The 19222-nt window shown below is 35.9% G+C and overlaps 1 protein-coding gene across 5 annotated transcripts in view; it reads right to left on the bottom strand.

Annotated features, from left to right (window-relative positions):
• Positions 1 to 19222, bottom strand: part of SP100 (SP100 nuclear body protein) — an 85189-nt gene that overhangs the window by 48528 nt on the left and 17439 nt on the right. For all 5 annotated transcript variants that reach the window (XM_027118844.1, XM_027118839.1, XM_027118829.1 and 2 more), the window contains exons 2-3: positions 2247 to 2409; positions 929 to 1097 (exon numbers count right to left, since the gene is read on the bottom strand). In XM_027118844.1, coding sequence (XP_026974645.1) covers positions 929 to 1097; positions 2247 to 2409 — 332 coding nt within the window. The remainder of the gene's footprint in view (positions 1 to 928; positions 1098 to 2246; positions 2410 to 19222) is intronic.

Raw genomic sequence — 19222 nt, forward strand, 5'->3', positions numbered from 1 at the left:
TTTTTTTGGTATGCGGGCCTCTCACTGTTGTGGCCTCTCCCGTTGCGGAGCACAGGCTCCGGACGCGCAGGCTCAGCGGCCATGGCTCACGGGCCCAGCCGCTCCGCGGCACGTGGGATCCTCCCGGACCGGGGGACGAACCCATGTCCCCTGCATCGGCAGGCGGACTCTCAACCACCGCGCCACCAGGGAAGCCCCAAGATTTAGTTTTGTATAGTACCAAAAACAGTTCCTGGAAGAGAAGAGCTTTTGTGATTATTTGAGGAGAAAAAGTGAAAAACCAGTTTTCCTTCAAGGGCAGATTTGATATTGAGTCAGCTTTCTTGCTCATTACTCTGGAAATCTGGCGAAACTGGCCTTTCTTCTGTGTTACTAAGCCAACCCTGGGTTTAGGGCTTAAAATGACCTGTGACTGGTAAATTACATGTGGATTGGGATCTATGGACTATTCTCAGGTCTTCCTTCAATGCGGTGATTCTTGTAACTCAGCTTGTCCCTCTAGGGGTCCCTAAAAGTTATGATTCTGGAGTTTTGGGGATACTGACTCCCATTGATCTGGTGTTGCCAAGCCAGGATAGATCCTGCACCCACAGCTAAGCTTGAGATGGGTGGTAGTGAACTCAGTGGACTGCTGTGTAGACCACCGCTGCCCTGTCATTTGTCCTTCTATCTAAATTGGATGCCACTGTGGCTCTGGTTGTCCTGTGAGTTGTCCTGTGAGTCTAAATGCCTAGTTAAGCAGAGCTCCAGGTTGGTGTTGTACTGTAGCCATTATAACATGAGCTTCAATTAGGCTCATGGTGTGTGTTTTGTTAACTGTTATATCCCCACTACCCAGCACCATGTATGGCTCGTGGTATAAGCTCAATATATACTTGTTGAACAAAATTGGCCTTGAACATCAAAAGGTAGATAATAAGCTAATTACCTTTTACAAAGCTTTCATAAATGTGATTTAAATCAGGATATTCCTGCCGGTTGACCTCACTGAACACAGCTTCCAGAAGCGGCAAGTCAAATGTCTTCTCCAACTGACTGAGAACATTGTAAACCACTCTCGATACAGGGACCAGGTTTCTACAAGAATCTTGACAGTCCTAAAAAATATTGAATGGAGAAAATATAAATACAGACTTCCACGTTACAGAAGAGCCCTAGAAAGAGATTTTATGGTTAATGTATTCCAATTTCCATACATATGTATCTTTTCACATAAAGGTTTAGAATTTCTGTGTATTTGTATGGCTACTAAGTGGAATAGTAAATCCTTTCTCCTTAGAAATCCCCATTTGTGAATCTGACCTCCCCACCCTCATTTATATTAGATGTAAGAAGGAGCAATTCTGAAGAATAAATTTGGGTTCAAAGTTAATGGATATGTAGGCTTCTAAGAGCTTCGTCAAATGTTTTAGGAAGAGACTTGGCAGGTGATGAGCAGCTATTCTGTTGACTGGACAACTCCTGCCCCTTCACCAAGACTGACTTGGCCTGGAAGGGCTCAAGGAAGGCAGGTGACAGTTTCCCCTTTTGTGAACTTGACCACAGGGAAAGCATATTTGTAGGGCAAGGAGAAGACTTGCATCTCTGTAGCTCCAGCAACACCTATTGCTAAAATTAACCCAAATTCCAAGAGTCGAGAAATAGCATAAATAAAATAAGTAAATAAATGGAAAAAAAAAGATTCCCCCCCCAAAAAAAACCATTGGAGAAAGAATAGCAAGCATATACCCCCCAATTTGTCCTAACAGGACATCAATTCCCTGTGGGTTTTAATGTTCTCAGATCTAACTATTTAAATTGAAGTTCATTGAAAAGAAATGCTGTGTCAATTATTATTTCATTAAATCATCTCATTTAAATTATTCATCAATTCATTAAAATTCTTTTAATTCTTAGTTTATGCTCTACTGTGTGCATTCCTACAAGGAATTAAACATCTGTGGAGCACACCTGCTTCCGATGCAGCCTGTCTCCAGTGCTACTCACCTTGATGCCAGTGGTCACTATGAGCACCATCCCTTCAGTTAGAAGCAGGACTGTCTCCAGTAATGCCTGTTTCTACTCTCCCTCTCCTTTTTTACCTTACCACAATACTTGAACAATTGCAAAAATACTTGAAAAGGTCTTCTTCTCATAGGACACTCCTCAGTTAGCTACTTGTGCCCTTACTTCTGCGTTCAGGTTATCAAAGCATAACTTAGTATGGGGCTAGTTTACCAGATTGTGATATAATAAACCTCACTTACTTCATACATTTTATTGGTGATGAGCCCACGGTCACGAAGACCCTCAAAGAAAGGAAATGGCTTTTTTATTGCAGTTGAAATCTCCACTTTATATCTTTTGAATTGCCTGAATGCAGTCTCAAGGATAAGTCTGTCGTCTGTGTTCTGATTTCCTATGGATATCCTAGGGAGGAAGAATACCATGTGAAAACGGTCATCAATATTCCAAGATGCTTGTGGAGGCTGTAACATTTTATATATAAAGGATAGGTTGTAAAGAACCAACATATATAAAATAAGTGGTTTCAGTAGAGACCAGAATAAATGGAATTGAAACAACAAACAATGATATAATTGAAGAAAGTGAGGAGGTTAAGAAAGACTGAAGCACAGGACTGAAAAAGTCCATTCCAGTCTGTCCCAATTAAAACCATTGTAAAGATATCTCCCCTTATCTGGTATATTTTTTAATTAAAAAAATTTTAAATTTGTACAAAATCAAGGTGGAATAAACAGAGGAATGAAAACAATGGAATAAAAAATCTAACCTTGAAAAATGTTTCTTAATTAATAACTAAGAGAAAATAAAACAAGATGTCCCCTCCTCTGATCTATAACTGTTAAGAGAAATACCATCTTGTATTATAAAACTAGTTCATAAATGATAAGATGTGGTTAAGAATATGATACGGATAAACTGAGAAATTCACAAGACTATCAGTCATTTCTTCCGGGACTTCTACTTTGTGTTAATATAAATCTTTCTGTGTTATTGTTTTATATAGTGAATCTTTCTAGACATCTGAATTTCAGAAATTGCTGCTATTTTCTGTGATAGTAATTTTAAACCTCAGCCTTTAATTCTGGTTCTTAGGTGATTATTTTATTGCTCTGATAATGTTTTAATCAATATTTTGTATTCATAAGAGTTATGAAGGCATTAGGATTCTTTGTCAAACCAGAAGAAAATTATTGTCACTTACCAGTACCCAAAACCATCAAAGAAATGACACATTATTTTGTTGAATTCTGCATAAAGAAGTTTCTGATTAAAGACTGCAGATTGAAGAGGATCATTTGTCTTTTCTTTTATTATCTCCCCCCCCACTAAAATGCTAATGAAGGGATTGGATTCACAATGACAAGGAGATTGTCAGGGGGCAATGAGCAGATGAGAGATTGCTACCAAAATCTATAAGACAAAAACTGGTCAGAGGATCACTAATTACTGTTGTAGTTGGAGGATGCTCCCAGAGGTCAGAGAAGCAACCAGTGTACCCTGCAGCACCTGGAGAAGCAGTGGAGATCACAAGGGAGACATGGTGCTGAAAACTGTTGTGTTATTTGACAAATGAAGAACAGAACAACACACCCTTCACCCCTCAACTTGCCTCCTGACCACTTGTGCCCAGGCAGCCTCTCAGAGGGAAACATTACTGTCCTTTCTGTCACCATATGTTAATTTTGCCTGTTCCTGGATTCCATATACATGAAAATAATACAACACATGTGCTTTGTGTCTGACTTCTTTTGCTCATCATCCATGTTGTTGGATGAACAGAAATTTGTTCTTTTTTATTGTTGAAGGTATTCCATTGTGTGGACCTACCATAATCTGTTTATTCATTTTCCTGTTTATGGACACTTGGGTGGATTCTAGTTTGGGACTAGTTTGAATAAAGCTGTTCTTCTTGTACAAGTTTTTTAGTGGCAAGATGTTTTAATTTCTCTTGTATAAATAACTAGGAGTGGAATTGTTGGGTCATTGTGTAGGAATATGTTTAATCGTTTTAGAACCTGTCAAACTGTATTTCAAAGTCTATGTTTGACCCATTTTAGTCTATAATGTATAATGTGATATCCCCATATAGTTTTAATTCGTATTTCTTTAATGACTGATAATATTGAGCACACTTCTGTATGCTTATTGGCAATTCATAATCTCCTTTTGTGAAGTGTCTTTTCAAGTCTTTGGCCCATTTATATTATTAGATTGTCATTTATTATTTACTGATGTGTAGGAGTTTGTATATATTATGGAAACAAGTGTTTTGTTTAATATATGCATTATGAATATTTTTTCCCATTCTGTGGTTTGCCTTTCATTTTCTTGACCATGTCTTTTGACATGGTTAAGCTATCATTTTTTTCTTCTGTGGCTAATAACTTCAGTGTACTATTTAAGAAATCTTTGCCTTCCCCAAGTTAATGAAAATATTCAAAAAGTAACTTACAGTATAGGCATGGATCTATTTCTAGATTTTCTATGCTGTACTATTTATCTGTTTGTCTATCCTTGTGCCAATAGTATATTGATTTGAATACTACAACTTATAGTAAGTTTTGAAGTCAATTAGGAAAATATTGTCTTGGGTTTTCTAGGTCTTTTGTTTTTCCACATATTTTTTAAATTGGATTTGTCGATTTCTACAAGAGAAGTGTTTTAGAGTTTTATAAGGTTTGCATTGAATTTGTTGATAAATTTGGTGAAAAGTGACATCTTAACAATATTGAGCTCTAATCCATTTATTTATTTTTCCTTAATCTTGCCAGAAGTGTTTACAGCTTTCAGTATAGAAGTCATACACTTCTTTCATTAAAATTATTCTTAGTTATTTTATTGTTTGAGGGGGCTACTTTAAATGATATTGCTTTTTAAATTATTTCTAACAATTGTATGAACATAGAATTGATTTTCAGAAACATTGACCATGTATTCATGACCTTCCTAAATTCATGTATTCTAGTAATATATTTGTAGATTTCCTTTGGATTTTATAGAAAAAAACAATCATGTCATCAGCAAATAAAACTCTTTTTTTTTTTTTTTTTGCGATACACGGGCCTCTCACCGTTGTGGCCTCTCCCGTTGCGGAGCACGGGCTCCAGACGCGCAGGCCCAGCGGCCATGGCTCACGGGCCCAGCCGCTCCGCGGCATGTAGGATTTTCCCGGACCGGGGCACGAACCCATGTCCCCTACACTGGCAGGCGGACTCTCAACCACTGCACCACCAGAGAAGCCCTCTTTTTTCTTTCTTGTTGCACTGGTTAAGAGTTTAAATACAATGTTGAGGAGAAATGGTGAGAATGGAATCCCTTGCCTTGTTTCCAACGTTAGAGAAAATGCATTTAGTATCGCCATCAAGTATGATGTCATACACACACACACACACACACAACTGAGGAAGTTTCTGTTTATTGCTAGTTTGCTGAGAGTTTTATCATGGACAGACGTTAAATATTATCAAATACATCTATTGAGCTATTCATATCGTTTTCCTTCTTTATTCTTTAATTTAGTGAGTCACGTTGATTGATTTCCAGAGCTTCCTCTTAAGTAGAAGCAGATAACCACAGGTCAGCAGACATTTGAAGAAAGTCTCCAATATCGGAAAGAAAGAACAACATTAAATAAGAGAAAAAGTTGCCCCAGGAGAAACAGAGATATTGTAGGAAACAGGAGAAACTTCCAAAACCTCTAATATTTTTAGAGAGATTTGAGAATACATATTGCACCCCTGGTTACAAAGAAAAAAGAACTATCAGAGAAAGAGATAGTGGCATTAGATATTTTTTTAAATTGATTTTTGGAAATTTACTAAGATTTACTAAAATGGTTGTAAAATAAAGTTGGGGAAATTTCCCACAAAATTAAATGAAGAGATTAAAAGAACAAAAAAGAATAAATTTGAAAGACAACATAGGAGAGTAAGATTAATTTAGGGGTCTAATAGCAACCTAATTAGAGTCAAGAAAGATGCGCAAGGAAATGCAGAGGAGGACCACATCAAGAGAATTATTTAAGGGGATATGTACCAGGGAGTAGAAGGACATGGATTTTGTTAAAAGGACTTAGAGAAATGAATTTTAAAAGAACCAAACCAAGACATATCACTATGAAATGCCAACATCTAAAAACAGAGAAGAGCTTAAAATATTCCAGAAAGAATTAAGAAACTGGTCACTTGTGGAGGAATGATGGCAAGAATAGCTTGAGACATCTCATCAGTAACAGATCTAGCCCTTCAAAATACAGAGTGAATCAGGACAACTTCAGACATGTAGGGTTGAGAAATTTTACTTTACAAACATCCATTTTGAGTGTTTTCCTAAAAGTTTCTTTATTTCCTTTATGCATATGTCAATACATATATTTAAGGTTTAAAAATACAGTTTATATGTGCTCTAAAATTTTTATGCAATCATTATTTTCCTTTCCATCCACATCACTGTGCCCACTCCTGCATAATCCATTTTAATCACCTTGCATGTATTCTTTCCTAAATTCTCCATAAGCATATAAATCCATCTACCTATTTCTATAACCTACCCATAACTTGCAGGGGGTTTATTCATCATATTATATTATAATATTATATAATTTTCTTTGAATTACAAATTGCCTTCTGCATCAAATTTGTCTTCACATTAATACCTTGCAAAATATTCTCTAAGTCATCTAGTGTGATTCTAGCTTGTTTATTTATTTATTTTGTCAATGTATAATATTGAACAGCACACACCCACTCTTAGGAAAATACAATATGATGGATTTCGGAAAAACAGGGAAGTAATCCAGTAATGAGGAAGATGTGAAAATTAGAAATTTGAAATGCATTAAGACAATAACATTTACAATAGCACCAAAAATATTAAATACTTAGGTATGAATCTAACAAAATATATACAGAATGTATATGCAGAAAATTACTCTAGAAAGAGAAGAATTTTATTTTGCAAAATAATATAATAGTAACTACTTTGATATAAAATTTCAAATTATATAAACAGTGTTGAGCTTAGTGGTAAAGGAAAATTCTTATTAAATTATTTCTTATAAACATGAAATTCGAACAATATGATTTCAAATTCACCACTAAAAAATACAGAAACATAGATTAAAAATTATTTTGAAAATAACCACTGGTTGAGTGAAATCAGACTCTAATAAAACCTTATGAAACACTAAAAAATAATATAAAAAGGAAATAGAGCTTGCATCTTTAGAGAGTAAAAAATCAAGGAAACTAATAGGAATTTAATAACAGAAAAAAATGTATGAAAAATACATTATTAAAAACACTAAATGTAAAGTGAAAAAATAATGGTCTCAAAAGGCACAGGATTAAAAATAGAATCCAATAAGAGACACAAGAAAGACAAAGTGACAAAAAATTTGTTAAAATCAAAGATAGGCAAGTTATGGTATTCAGATATAAACAAAATAAAAAATAAGGGTATTTATTACTCATCTCAAAGCAAAATTAAAAGAAATAATGGGGCAAATGTTTTATGAATATTGAGAAACAATTCACGTCTAGTGTTTGACTCTTCACATATTCAAAAAATGATCAAAATATACAGGCTCTGGAAAAATTAGCAAGAAAGATTTATTATTTAATCTTGTGACCTAAAAAGAGAGAAAATTTTCTCTCAATGTCCTTTAAATGCATACAATACAGATATAATCTTGACCATAAATGAAGTCTCAATAAGTTATAATCAGTAGGTGCTAAATAGGCTGCATGTTAAAGAAAATAAACCACACAGAGTTTTATAAAACAAAAGAAGGACTAAGAAAAAAACTACAAACCTCAAGGGTCAGTAAGTGGTGAGAGCACCAGAATCACAACTACCTGCTGGACAATCATGAACAGGAAGATACTGGAACTCACCAAAAAAGATACTCCACATCCAAAGACAAAGGAGAAGCCACAATGAGACGGTAGGAGGGGTGCAAAAACAGTAAAATCAAACCCCATTACTGCTGGGTGAGTGACTCACAGACTAGAGAACATTTATACCAAAGAAGTCCACCCACTGGACTGAAGGTTCTGAGCCCCACGTCAGGCTTCCCAACCTGGGGGTCTGGCAATGGGAGGAAGAATTCCCTAGAGAATCAGACTTTGAAGGCTAGCAGGATTTGATTACAGGACTTTGACAGGACTGGGGGGAAGACAGACTCCACACTTGGAGGGCATACACAAGGTAGTGTATGCATCAGGATACAGGGGAAGGAGCAGTGACTCCATAGGAGACTGAATCAGACCTACCTGCTAGTGTTGCAGGTTCTCCTGCAGAGGCGGGGGGTGGCTGTGGCTCACCACGAGGACAAGTACACTGGCAGGAAAAGTTCTGGGAAGTACTCCTTGGTGTGAGCCCTCCCAGAGTCCGCCATTAGCCCCACCAAAGAGCCCCTGTAGGCTCCAGTGTTGGGTTGCCTCAGACCAAACAACCAACAGGGAGGGAACCCAGCCCTACCAATCAGCATACAAGCAGATTAAAGTTTTACTGAGCTCTGTCCAGCAGAGCAACAGCTAGCTCTATCCACCACTAGTGCCTCCCATCAGGAAATTTGCACAAGCCTCTTACACAGCCTATCCACCAGAGGGCAGACAGCAGAAGCAAAAAAAACAACCCTGCAGCCTGTGGAACAAAAACCACATTCACAGAAAGATAGACAAGATGAAAAGGCAGAGGACTATGTACCAGATGAAGGAACAAGATAAAACCCCAGAAAAACAACTAAATGAAGTGGAGATAGGCAACCTTCCAGAAAAACAATTCAGAGTAATGATAGTGAAGATGATCCAGGACATAGGAAAAAGAATGGAGGCAAAAGTCGAGAAGATGCAAGAAATGTTTAACAAAGACCTAGAAGAATTAAAGAACAAACAGAGATGAACAATACAATAACTGAAATGAAAAATACACTAGAAGGAATCCATAGCAAAATAACTGAGGCAGAAGAACAGATAAGTAACCTGGAAGATAGAATGGTGGAATTCACTGCTGCAGAACAGAATAAAGAAAAAAGAATGAAAAGAAATGAAGACCGCCTAAGAGACCTCTGGGACAACATTAAATGCAACAACATTCGCATTATAGGGGTCCCAGAAGGAGAAGAGAGAGAGAAAGGACCAGAGAAAATATTTGAAGAGATTATAGTTGAAAACTTCCCTAACATGGGAAAGGAAATAGCCACCCAAGTCCAGGAAGTGCAGAGAGTCCCTAACAGGATAAACCCTAGGAGAAACACGCTGAGACACATAGTAATCAAATTGGCAAAAAAAAAAAAAAAAAAAGACCACAAAAAATTATCAAAATCAGCAAGGGAAAAATGACAAAAAAAGGTATAAGGGAACTCCCATAAGGCTAACAGCTGATTTCTCAGCAGAAACTCTACAGGCCAGAAGGGAGTGGCATGATATATTTCAAGTGATGAAAGGGAAGAACCTACAACCAAGATTACTTTACCCAGCAAGGATCTCATTCAGATTCAATGGAGAAATCAACAGTTTAAAGACAAGCAGAAGCTAAAAGAATTCAGCAGCACCAAACCAGCTCTACAGCAAATGCTAAAGGAAATTCTCTTAGTGGGAAACAAGAGAAGAGAAGGACCTACAAAAACAAACCCAAAACAATAAAGAAAATGGTAATAGGAACATACATATCAATAATTACCTTAAACGTGAATGGATTAAATGCTCCAACCAAAAGACACAGGCTCGTTGGATGGATACAAAAACAAGACCCATCTACATGCTGTCTACAAGAAACCCACTTCAGACCTAGGGACACATTCAGACTGAAAGTGAGTGGATGGAAAAAGATATTCCATGCAAATGGAAATCAAAAGAAAACTGGAGTAGCAATACTCATATTAGATAAAATAGACTTAAAAAAAGAATGTTACAAGAGACAAGGAAGGACACTACATAATGATCAAGGGATCAATTCAAGAAGATATAACAACTATAAATATATATGCACCCAACATAGGAGCACCACAATACATAAGGCAACTGCTAACTCCCATAAAAGAGGAAGTCATCAGTAACACAATAATAGTGGGGGACTTTAACACCTCATTTACATCAATAGACACATCATCCAAACAAAATTAATAATGCAACACAACCTTTAAATGACACAATAGACCAGATAGATTTAGTTGATATTCATAGGACATTCCATCCAAAAACAGCAGATTACACTTTCTTCTCAAGTGCATATGGAGCATTCTCCAGGATAAATCACATCTTGGGTCACATCAAGCCTCAGTAAATTTAAGAAAATTGAAATCATATCAAGCATCTTTTCTGACCACAATGCTATGAGATTAAAAATCAATTACAGGGGAAAAAATGTAAAAAAACACAAACACATGGAGGCTAAACAATATGTTACTAAATAACCAAGAGATCACTGAAGAAGTCAAAAAATGCCTAGAGACAAATGACAATGAAACACGATGACCCAAAACCTATGGGATGCAGCAAAAGCAGTTCTAAGAGGGAAGTTTATAGCAATACAACCCTACCTCAAGAAACAAGAAAAATCTCAAGCAATCTAACTTTACACCTAAAGGAACTAGAGAAAAAAGAACAAAAAAACCCCAAAGTTAGCCGAAGGAAAGAAATCATAAAGATCAGAGCAGAAATAAATGAAATAGAAACAAAGAAAACAATAGCAAAGATCACAATAAAACTAAAAGCTGGTTCTTTGAGAAGATAAACAAAATTGATAAACCATTAGCCAGACTCATCAAGAAGAAGAGGGAGAAGACTCAAAACACTAAATTAGAAATGAAAAAGGAGAAGTTACAACAGACACCACAGAAATAGAAAGCATCCTAAGAGACTACTACAAGGAACTCTATGCCAATAAAATGGACAACCTGGAAGAAATGGACAAATTTTAGAAAAGTATAACCTTCCAAGACAGAACCACAAAGAAATAGAAAATATGAACAGACCAATCACAACTAATGAAATTGAAACAGTGATTAAAAATCTTCCAACAAAAAAACCCCAGGAGCAGATGGGTTCACACGTGAATTCTATCAAACATTTAGAGAACAGCTAACACCCATCCTTCTCAAACTCCTCCAAAAAATTGCAGAGGAAGGAATACTCCCAAACTCATTCTATGAGGCCACCATCACCCTGATACCAAAACCAGACAAAGATACTACAAAAAAAGAAAATTACAGACCAATATCACTGATGAATATGGATGCACAAATACTCAACAAAATACTAGCAAACAGAATCCAGCAACACATTAAAAGCATCATACACCATGATCAAGTGGAATTTATCTGAGGGATGCAAGGATTCTTCAGTATACGCAAATCAATCAATGTGATACACCATAATAACAAATTGAAGAATAAAAACCATATGATCATCTCAATAGATGCAGAAAACCCTTTTTTTTTAAACATCTTTATTGGGGTATACTTGCTTTACAATGGTGTGTTAGTTTCTGCTTTATAACAAAGTGAATCAGTTATAAATATACATATGTTCCCATATGTCTTCCCTCTTGCATCTCCCTCCCTCCCACCCTCCCTATCCCACCCCTCCAGGCTGTCACAAAGCACCGAGCCAATATCCCTGTGCCATGCGGCTGCTTCCCACTAGCTATCTACCTTATGTTTGTTAGTGTGTATATGTCCATGACTCTCTCTCGCCCTGTCACAGCTCACCCTTCCCCCTCCCCATATCCTCAAGTCCGTTCTCCGGTAGGTCTGTGTCTTTATTGCTGTCTTACCCCTAGGTTCTTCATGACATTTTTTTTCTTAAATTCCATATATATATATGTGTTAGCATACGGTATTTGTCTTTTTCTTTCTGACTTACTTCACTCTGTATGACAGTCTCTAGGTCTATCCACCTCACTACAAATAACTCAGTTTCATTCTTTTTTATGGCTGAGTAATATTCCATTGTATATATGTGCCACATCTTTATCCATTCATCCGATGATGGGCACTTAGGTTGTTTCCATCTCCGGGCTATTGTAAATAGAGCTGCAATGAACATTTTGGTACATGACTCTTTTTGAATTTTGGTTTTCTCAGGGTATATGCCCAGTAGTGGGATTGCTGGGTCATATGGTAGTTCTATTTGTAGTTTTTTAAGGAACCTCCATACTGTTCTCCATAGTGGCTGAACCAATTCACATTCCCACCAGCAGTGCAAGAGTGTTCCTTTTCTCCACACCCTCGCCAGCATTTATTGTTTCTAGATTTTTTGATGATGGCCATTCTGACTGGTGTGAGATGATATCTCATTGTAGTTTTGATTTGCATTTCTCTAATGATTAATGATGTTGAGCATTCTTTCATGTGTTTGTTGGCAGTCTGTATATCTTCTTTGGAGAAATGTCTATTTAGGTCTTCTGCCCATTTTTGGATTGAGTTGTTTGGTTTTTTGTTATTGAGCTGCATGAGCTTCTTGTAAATTTTGAGATTAATCCTTTGTCAGTTGCTTCATTTGCAAATATTTTCTCCCATTCTGAGGGTTGTCTTTTGGTCTTGTTTATGGTTTCCTTTGCTGTGCAAAAGCTTTGAAGTTTCATTAGGTCCCACTTGTTTATTTTTGTTTTTATTTCCATTACTCTAGGAGGTGGGTCAGAAAGGATCTTGCTGTGATTTATGTCATAGAGTGTTCTGCCTATGTTTTCCTCTAAGAGTTTGATAGTTTCTGGTCTTACATTTAGGTCTTTAATCCATTTTGAGCTTATTTTTGTGTATGGTGTTAGGGAGTGATCTAATTTCATACTTTTACATGTACCTGTCCAGTTTTCCCAGCACCACTTATTGAAGAGGCTGTCCTTTCTCCACTGTACATTCCTGCCACCTTTATCAAACATAAGGTGTCCATATGTGCGTGGGTTTATCTCTGGGCTTTCTATCCTGTTCCATTGATCTATCTTTCTGTTTTTGTGCCAGTACCATACTGTCTTGATTACTGTAGCTTTGTAGTATAGTCTGAAGTCAGGGAGCCTGATTCCTCCAGCTCCTTTTTTCGTTCTCAAGATTGCTTTGGCTATTTGGGGTCTTTTGTGTTTCCATACAAATTGCGAAATTTTTTGTTCTAGTTCTGTGAAAAATGCCAGTGGTAGTTTAATAGGGATTGCATTTATCTATAGATTGCTTTGGGTAGTAGAGTCATTCTCACAATGTTGATTCTTCCAATCCAAGAACATGGTATATCTCTCCATCTATTTGTATCATCTTTAATTTCTTTCATCAGTGTCTTATAATTTTCTGCATACAGGTCTTTTGTCTCCTAGGTAGGTTTATTCCTAGATATTTTATTCTTTTTGTTGCAATGGTAAATGGGAGTGTTTTCTTGATTTCACTTTCAGATTTTTCATCATTAGTATATAGGAAGGCCAGAGATTTCTGTGCATTAATTTTGTATCCTGCTACTTTACCAAATTCATTGATTAACTCTAGTAGTTTTCTGGTAGCATCTTGACAAAATTCAACACCCATTTATGATAAAAACTCTCCAGAAAGTGGGCATAGAGGGAACCTACCTCAACATAATAAGGGCCATATACACAAACCCACAGCAAACATCATTCTCAATGGTGAAAAACTGAAAGCATTTCCTCTAAGATCAGGAAGAAGATAAGGATGTCCACTCTCACCACTATTATTCAACATAGTTTTGGAAGTCCTAGCCACAGCAATCAGAGAAGAAAAAGAAATAATAGGAATCCAAATTGGAAAAGAAGAAGTAAAACTGTCACTGTTTTTAGATGACATGATACTATACATAGAGAATCCTAAAGATGCCACCAGAAAATTACTAGAGCTAATCAATGAATTTGGTAAAGTTGCAGGATACAAAATTAATGCACAGAAATCTCCTGCATTCCTATGCACTAATGATGAAAAATCTGAAAGAGAAATTAAGGAAACACTCCCATTTACTGTTGCAACAAAAAGAATAAAATACCTAGGAATAAACCTACCTAGGGAGACAAAAGACCTGTATGCAGAAAACTATAAGACAATGATGAAAGAAATTAAAGATGATACAAACAGATGGAGAGATATACCATGCTATTGGATTGAAAGAATCAATATTGTGAAAATGAGTATACTACCCAAAGCAATCTACACTTTCATGAAATCCCTATCAAATTATGAATGGCATTTTTTTCAGAACTGAACAAAAAATTTTTAAATTTGTATGGAGACACAAAAGATGCTGAATAGCCAAAGCAGACTTGAAGGGAAAAAAACGGAGCTGGAGGAATCAGACTCCCTGACTTCGGACTATACTACAAAGCTACAGTAATCAAGACAGTATGGTACTGGCACAAAAACAGAAATATAGAACAGAATAGAAAGCCCAGAGATAAACCCACACACCTGTGGTCAACTAACCTATGACAAAGGAGGCAAGGATATACTATGGAGAAAAGACAGTCTCTTCAATAAGTGATGCTGGGAAAACTGGACAGCTACATATAAAAGAATGAAATTAGAACACTCCCTAACACCATGCACAAAAATAAACTCAAAATGGATTAGAGAACTTAATGTAAGACTGGACACTATAAAACTTTTAGAGGAAAACATAGGAAGAACATTCTTTGACATAAATCACAGCAAGATCTTTTTTGATCCACCTCTAGATTAATGGAAATAAAAACAAATATGACCTAATGAAACGTAAAAGCTTTTGCAAAGCAAAGAAAACTACAAACAAGATGAAAAGACAACCGTCAGAGTGGGAAAAAGTATTTGCAAAAGAATCAATGGACAAAGAATTAATCTCCAAAATATACAAACAACTCATGCAGCTGAATATTACAAAAACTAACAAACCAATCCACAAATGGGCAGAAGACCTAAGTAGACATTTCTCCAAAGAAAACATACAGATGGCCAAGAAGATGAAAATCTGTTCAACATTAGTAATTATTAGAGAGATGCAAATCAAAACTACAATGAGGTATCACCTCACGACAGTCAGAACGACCATCATCAAAAACTCTACAAACAATAAATGATGGAGAGGGTGTGGAGAAAAGGGAACCCTCTTGCACTGTTGGTGGGAATGTATATTGATATAGCCACTATGGAGAACAGTATGGAGGTTCCTTAAAAAACTAAAAATAGAACTACCATATGACCCAGCAATCCCACTCCTGGGCATTTATCCTGCGAAAACCATAATTCAAAAAGATACACGCACCCCAACGTTCACTGCAGCACTATTTACAATAGCCAGGACAGGGAAGCTACCTAAATGTCCATCAACAGAAAAATAGATTAAGAAGATGTGGTACGTATATATGATGGAATATTACTCAGCCATTAATAAGAATGAAATAATGCCATTTGCAGCAACATGGATGGACCTGGAGATTATCATACTAAGTGAAGTAAATCAGAGAAAAACAAATATGATATTGCTTTATGCAGAATCTAAAAAATGTGATACAAATGAACTTATTAACAAAACAGAAGCACACTCACAGACTTAGAAAACAAACTTATGGTTACCAAAGGGGCAAGGTGGGGGGAGGGATAAACTGGGAGTTTGGGATTGACATATACACACTCCGGTATTTAAAATAGATAACCAACAAGGATCTACTGTATAGCACAGGGAATTCTGCTAAATATTCTATAATAAGCTAAATGGGAAAAGAATTTGAAGAAGAATAGATACATGTGTATGTATAACTGAATCACATTGCTGTATACCTAAAACTAACACAACATTGTAAATCAACTATACTCCAATATAAAATAAAAATTAAAAAAAATAAAATGACAAGCAAAAAAAGTCTGAATAATATTCCATTATAAGTGTATTCCACATATTCTTTTTTTTTTTTTTTTTTGCGGTACGCGGGCCTCTCACTGTTGTGGCCTCTCCCGTTGCGGAGCACAGACTCCGGACACGCAGGCTCAGTGGCCATGGCTCACGGGCCCAGCCACTCCGCGGCATGTGGGATCTTCCCGTACCGGGGCACGAACCCGTGTCCCCTGCATTGGCAGGCGGACTCTCAACCACTGCACCACCAGGGAAGCCCCAGTTGAATTTTTAATAAACAAACAGGTGTATATTATTCTCTCAATGTCAGGAGTTATTTGGTATCTTTTCTCAAGCTAAAAACTGAAACTTGATATTATTTCTCTTCTCTCTCTTCCTATTCCCATCATAAACTTTCTGAGTCTTTGTGGTCTGAAAATATCTTCATTTTACTTTCATACATGCATGAGTACTTGTGTATGTTTAGAATTAAGGTTCAAAATTATTTTTCACTTAAAAATTAGGACATTTTCCTTCATTGTCTTCCTGCGTTCAGTGTCACATATGAAAATTGCAGCTTCCATCAGGTTTTCATTCCTTGTATGTCCATTGCTTTTACTTTCTGGAAACTTTATGATTTGTTTGTTATCTGCGATATTCTAGATTTTCACTAGAATGGTGAAATCCTAGGTATGGGATTTAAAAATTCATTCTCTGTAATGATGGGACTTTTAAGTCTAAAGTTCTAGCTTCCATTCTGAGAATTGTTTTTCCCTCTTTTTATTTCATGTCCTCATTCTCATTCTTTCTCTTCTTCTGAAATTCCATTGGCAGAATGTTGAAACATCAGATTATGCAGTATATCTTAATTTTTTCACATTTTCCAGTTCTTCTAACTAACCTTACTTCAACTGAGTCTATTCAGCTAACACACTTACCTTTGTTTTTATAAAAAAAATTTTTAATGAGTTATAATTTATATACCATAAAATTTGGCTGTTTTAAGTTTACAATTCAATGATTTTTAGTTAATGTACAGAGTTCTGCAATCATGAACACAATCCAAACTTAGAACATTTTTATTACCCCAGAAAGTTTGCTCATGGCTATTTGCTGTTGATTCCTATTCCCCAGCTCCAGGCAACCACTACTCTACTACCTGTCTCTGTATATTTCCTTTTTCTGGACCTTTCATATAGATGAAAGCAAAGATTATATGGTCTTTTGCAACTAACCTTTTTCACTGAGCATAATGTCTTCAGGTTTCATCCATGTTGCCTCATGTATTAGTATTTCATTCCTTTTTATTGCTGAATAGAATTATCACATTTTATTTATCCATTCACTAGTAATGGACATTTGGATTGTTTCCACTTTTGGCTATTATGGAAAATGCTGCCATGAATATTTGCACACAAGTCTTTTTGTGGACATATGTTTTTATTTCTACATAGCTACCTAGGAGTGGAATTATTGGGTCATATGATAACATTATTTTAGCTTTTTAAGAAACTGTTTTACAGTGCTTCCAAAGAACCATTTTACATTCCTACCCCTAGGAATGTAAGGGCTCTAGTTTTTCCACTATCTTGCTAACCCTTTATGTCTTTGATTATAGCCAATCCAGTGGGTATACATTGGCATTTTGTTTTGATTTTAATTTGCTTTTCTCCCTAATGGCTAATGATGTTGAGCATTTCACATGTTTATTACCTTCCATATGGCTCCATGGAGAAATATCTATTCAAACCATTGGCCCATCTTTTAATTGGACTGTTTGTCTAATTATTGAGTTGTAAGAATTCTTTACATATCCAGGTGCAGTTGTTCATTACAAATATGATTGGTTAATATTTTCTTCCAGACTGGGATTAGTCTTTTATTTTCTTAATGATGTCTTTTGAAGCACAAAAGATTTAAGTTTTGTGAGCTCTGATTTATCAACATATTATTTTATGAATCATGCTTTTTGTGTTCCCACTACCTTTTTGTCTAACCCAAAGTCACAAAGATTTTTCTTCCATATTTTCTTCTAAAAGTTTTATCATTTTCTAAATTTGGAGTTTGGGATTAACAGATATACATTACTATATATAAAGTAGATAAACAAAAAGGACCTACTGTATAGCAAAGGGAACTATATTCAATATCTTGTAATAACCTATAATGGAAAAGAATCTGAAAAAGAACATATATGTATATGTATATATATATATATATATATAACTGAATCACTTTGCTGTACATCTGAACCATTATAAATCAACTATACTTCAATAAAAAAATGAAAATTAAAAACAAGTTTTATCATTTTCACTCTCACACACACCCAGCTACACAATTTGTGGGACCCAGGGAAAAAGAAATTAGGGGGACCCTTGTTTATAAACCATTAAGAATTTCAGGACAGTGAAAGCAGAGCAGTAAACCAAGTGCAAGGCCTTGTGCATCTCAATAAGATGCATGGCCCTGAATCTGGCCCTGCTCTTACATTTTGTCTTTGATCCATTTTGAGTTGATTTTTGCAAATGGTGTGAGGTAAGGGTATAAATTAATCTTTTTGCATGTGGATATCCAAATGTTCTAGCACCATTTGTTGAAGAGATGATCTTTTCCTCCTTGAGTTGCCTTGGCACTTCTGTTGAAAATAAATTGACCCAAAACATCAGTGTTCATTTCTGCACTCTCAATTCTGTTCCATTGATTCTAGATCTATCTTTATGCCAGTGCTTTAATTGTCTTTATTAATGTAGCTTTATAAAAGTATTAAAATCAGGAACTGTAAGTCTTACAACTTTTTCCTTTTTAAGATCATTTTCACTATTCTGGGTCCTTTGCATTTCCACACAAATTTTAAGATCAACTTCTCAATTTCTGCGAAAAGGCCTGCTGGGATTTTGATTTTGCATTGAATCTGCAGATCAATTTGGGAAGAATTGCCATCTTAAAAATACCGAGTCCTCCAATCCATGAACTGTAATTTTCTATTTATTTCGATATTTAATTTTTCTTACAGTGTTTTGCAGTTTGGGCATATAAGTCTTATGTTACATTTGTTACGTTTATTCCTAAATATTTTATTATTTTGCTTACTTTTATTTCTGTAAAACAACTTTTAAATTTCTAAGTTTCATAGTTAATTGTTTTATAGAAGCAGTATTATCTCATAAGCTGTGGGAGCATTGAATATACTTATATATATAGTCTTGAAGTCTTGTTCAGTTGGCTCTATTATTTCTATTTCCTCTGATGTTACCAAGAAATGATAAAAGAAGGATCTGAAGGGACCTGGTGTAACCCGGACACTCTTCACTAAGTCATTGTTAACAGCCTGGGGCATAGCATTCCATGCCTTTCCCATCACTTGTTCCAAACTTTACCACAAGTAAAATATTTTTATTACTTTGACTTATATAAAAATA

This window comes from Aethalodelphis obliquidens, unplaced genomic scaffold (assembly GCF_003676395.1).
Source record: "Aethalodelphis obliquidens isolate GAN/ISIS:26980383/991018 unplaced genomic scaffold, ASM367639v1 scaffold2, whole genome shotgun sequence".
Lineage (NCBI taxonomy): Eukaryota > Metazoa > Chordata > Mammalia > Artiodactyla > Delphinidae > Aethalodelphis > Aethalodelphis obliquidens.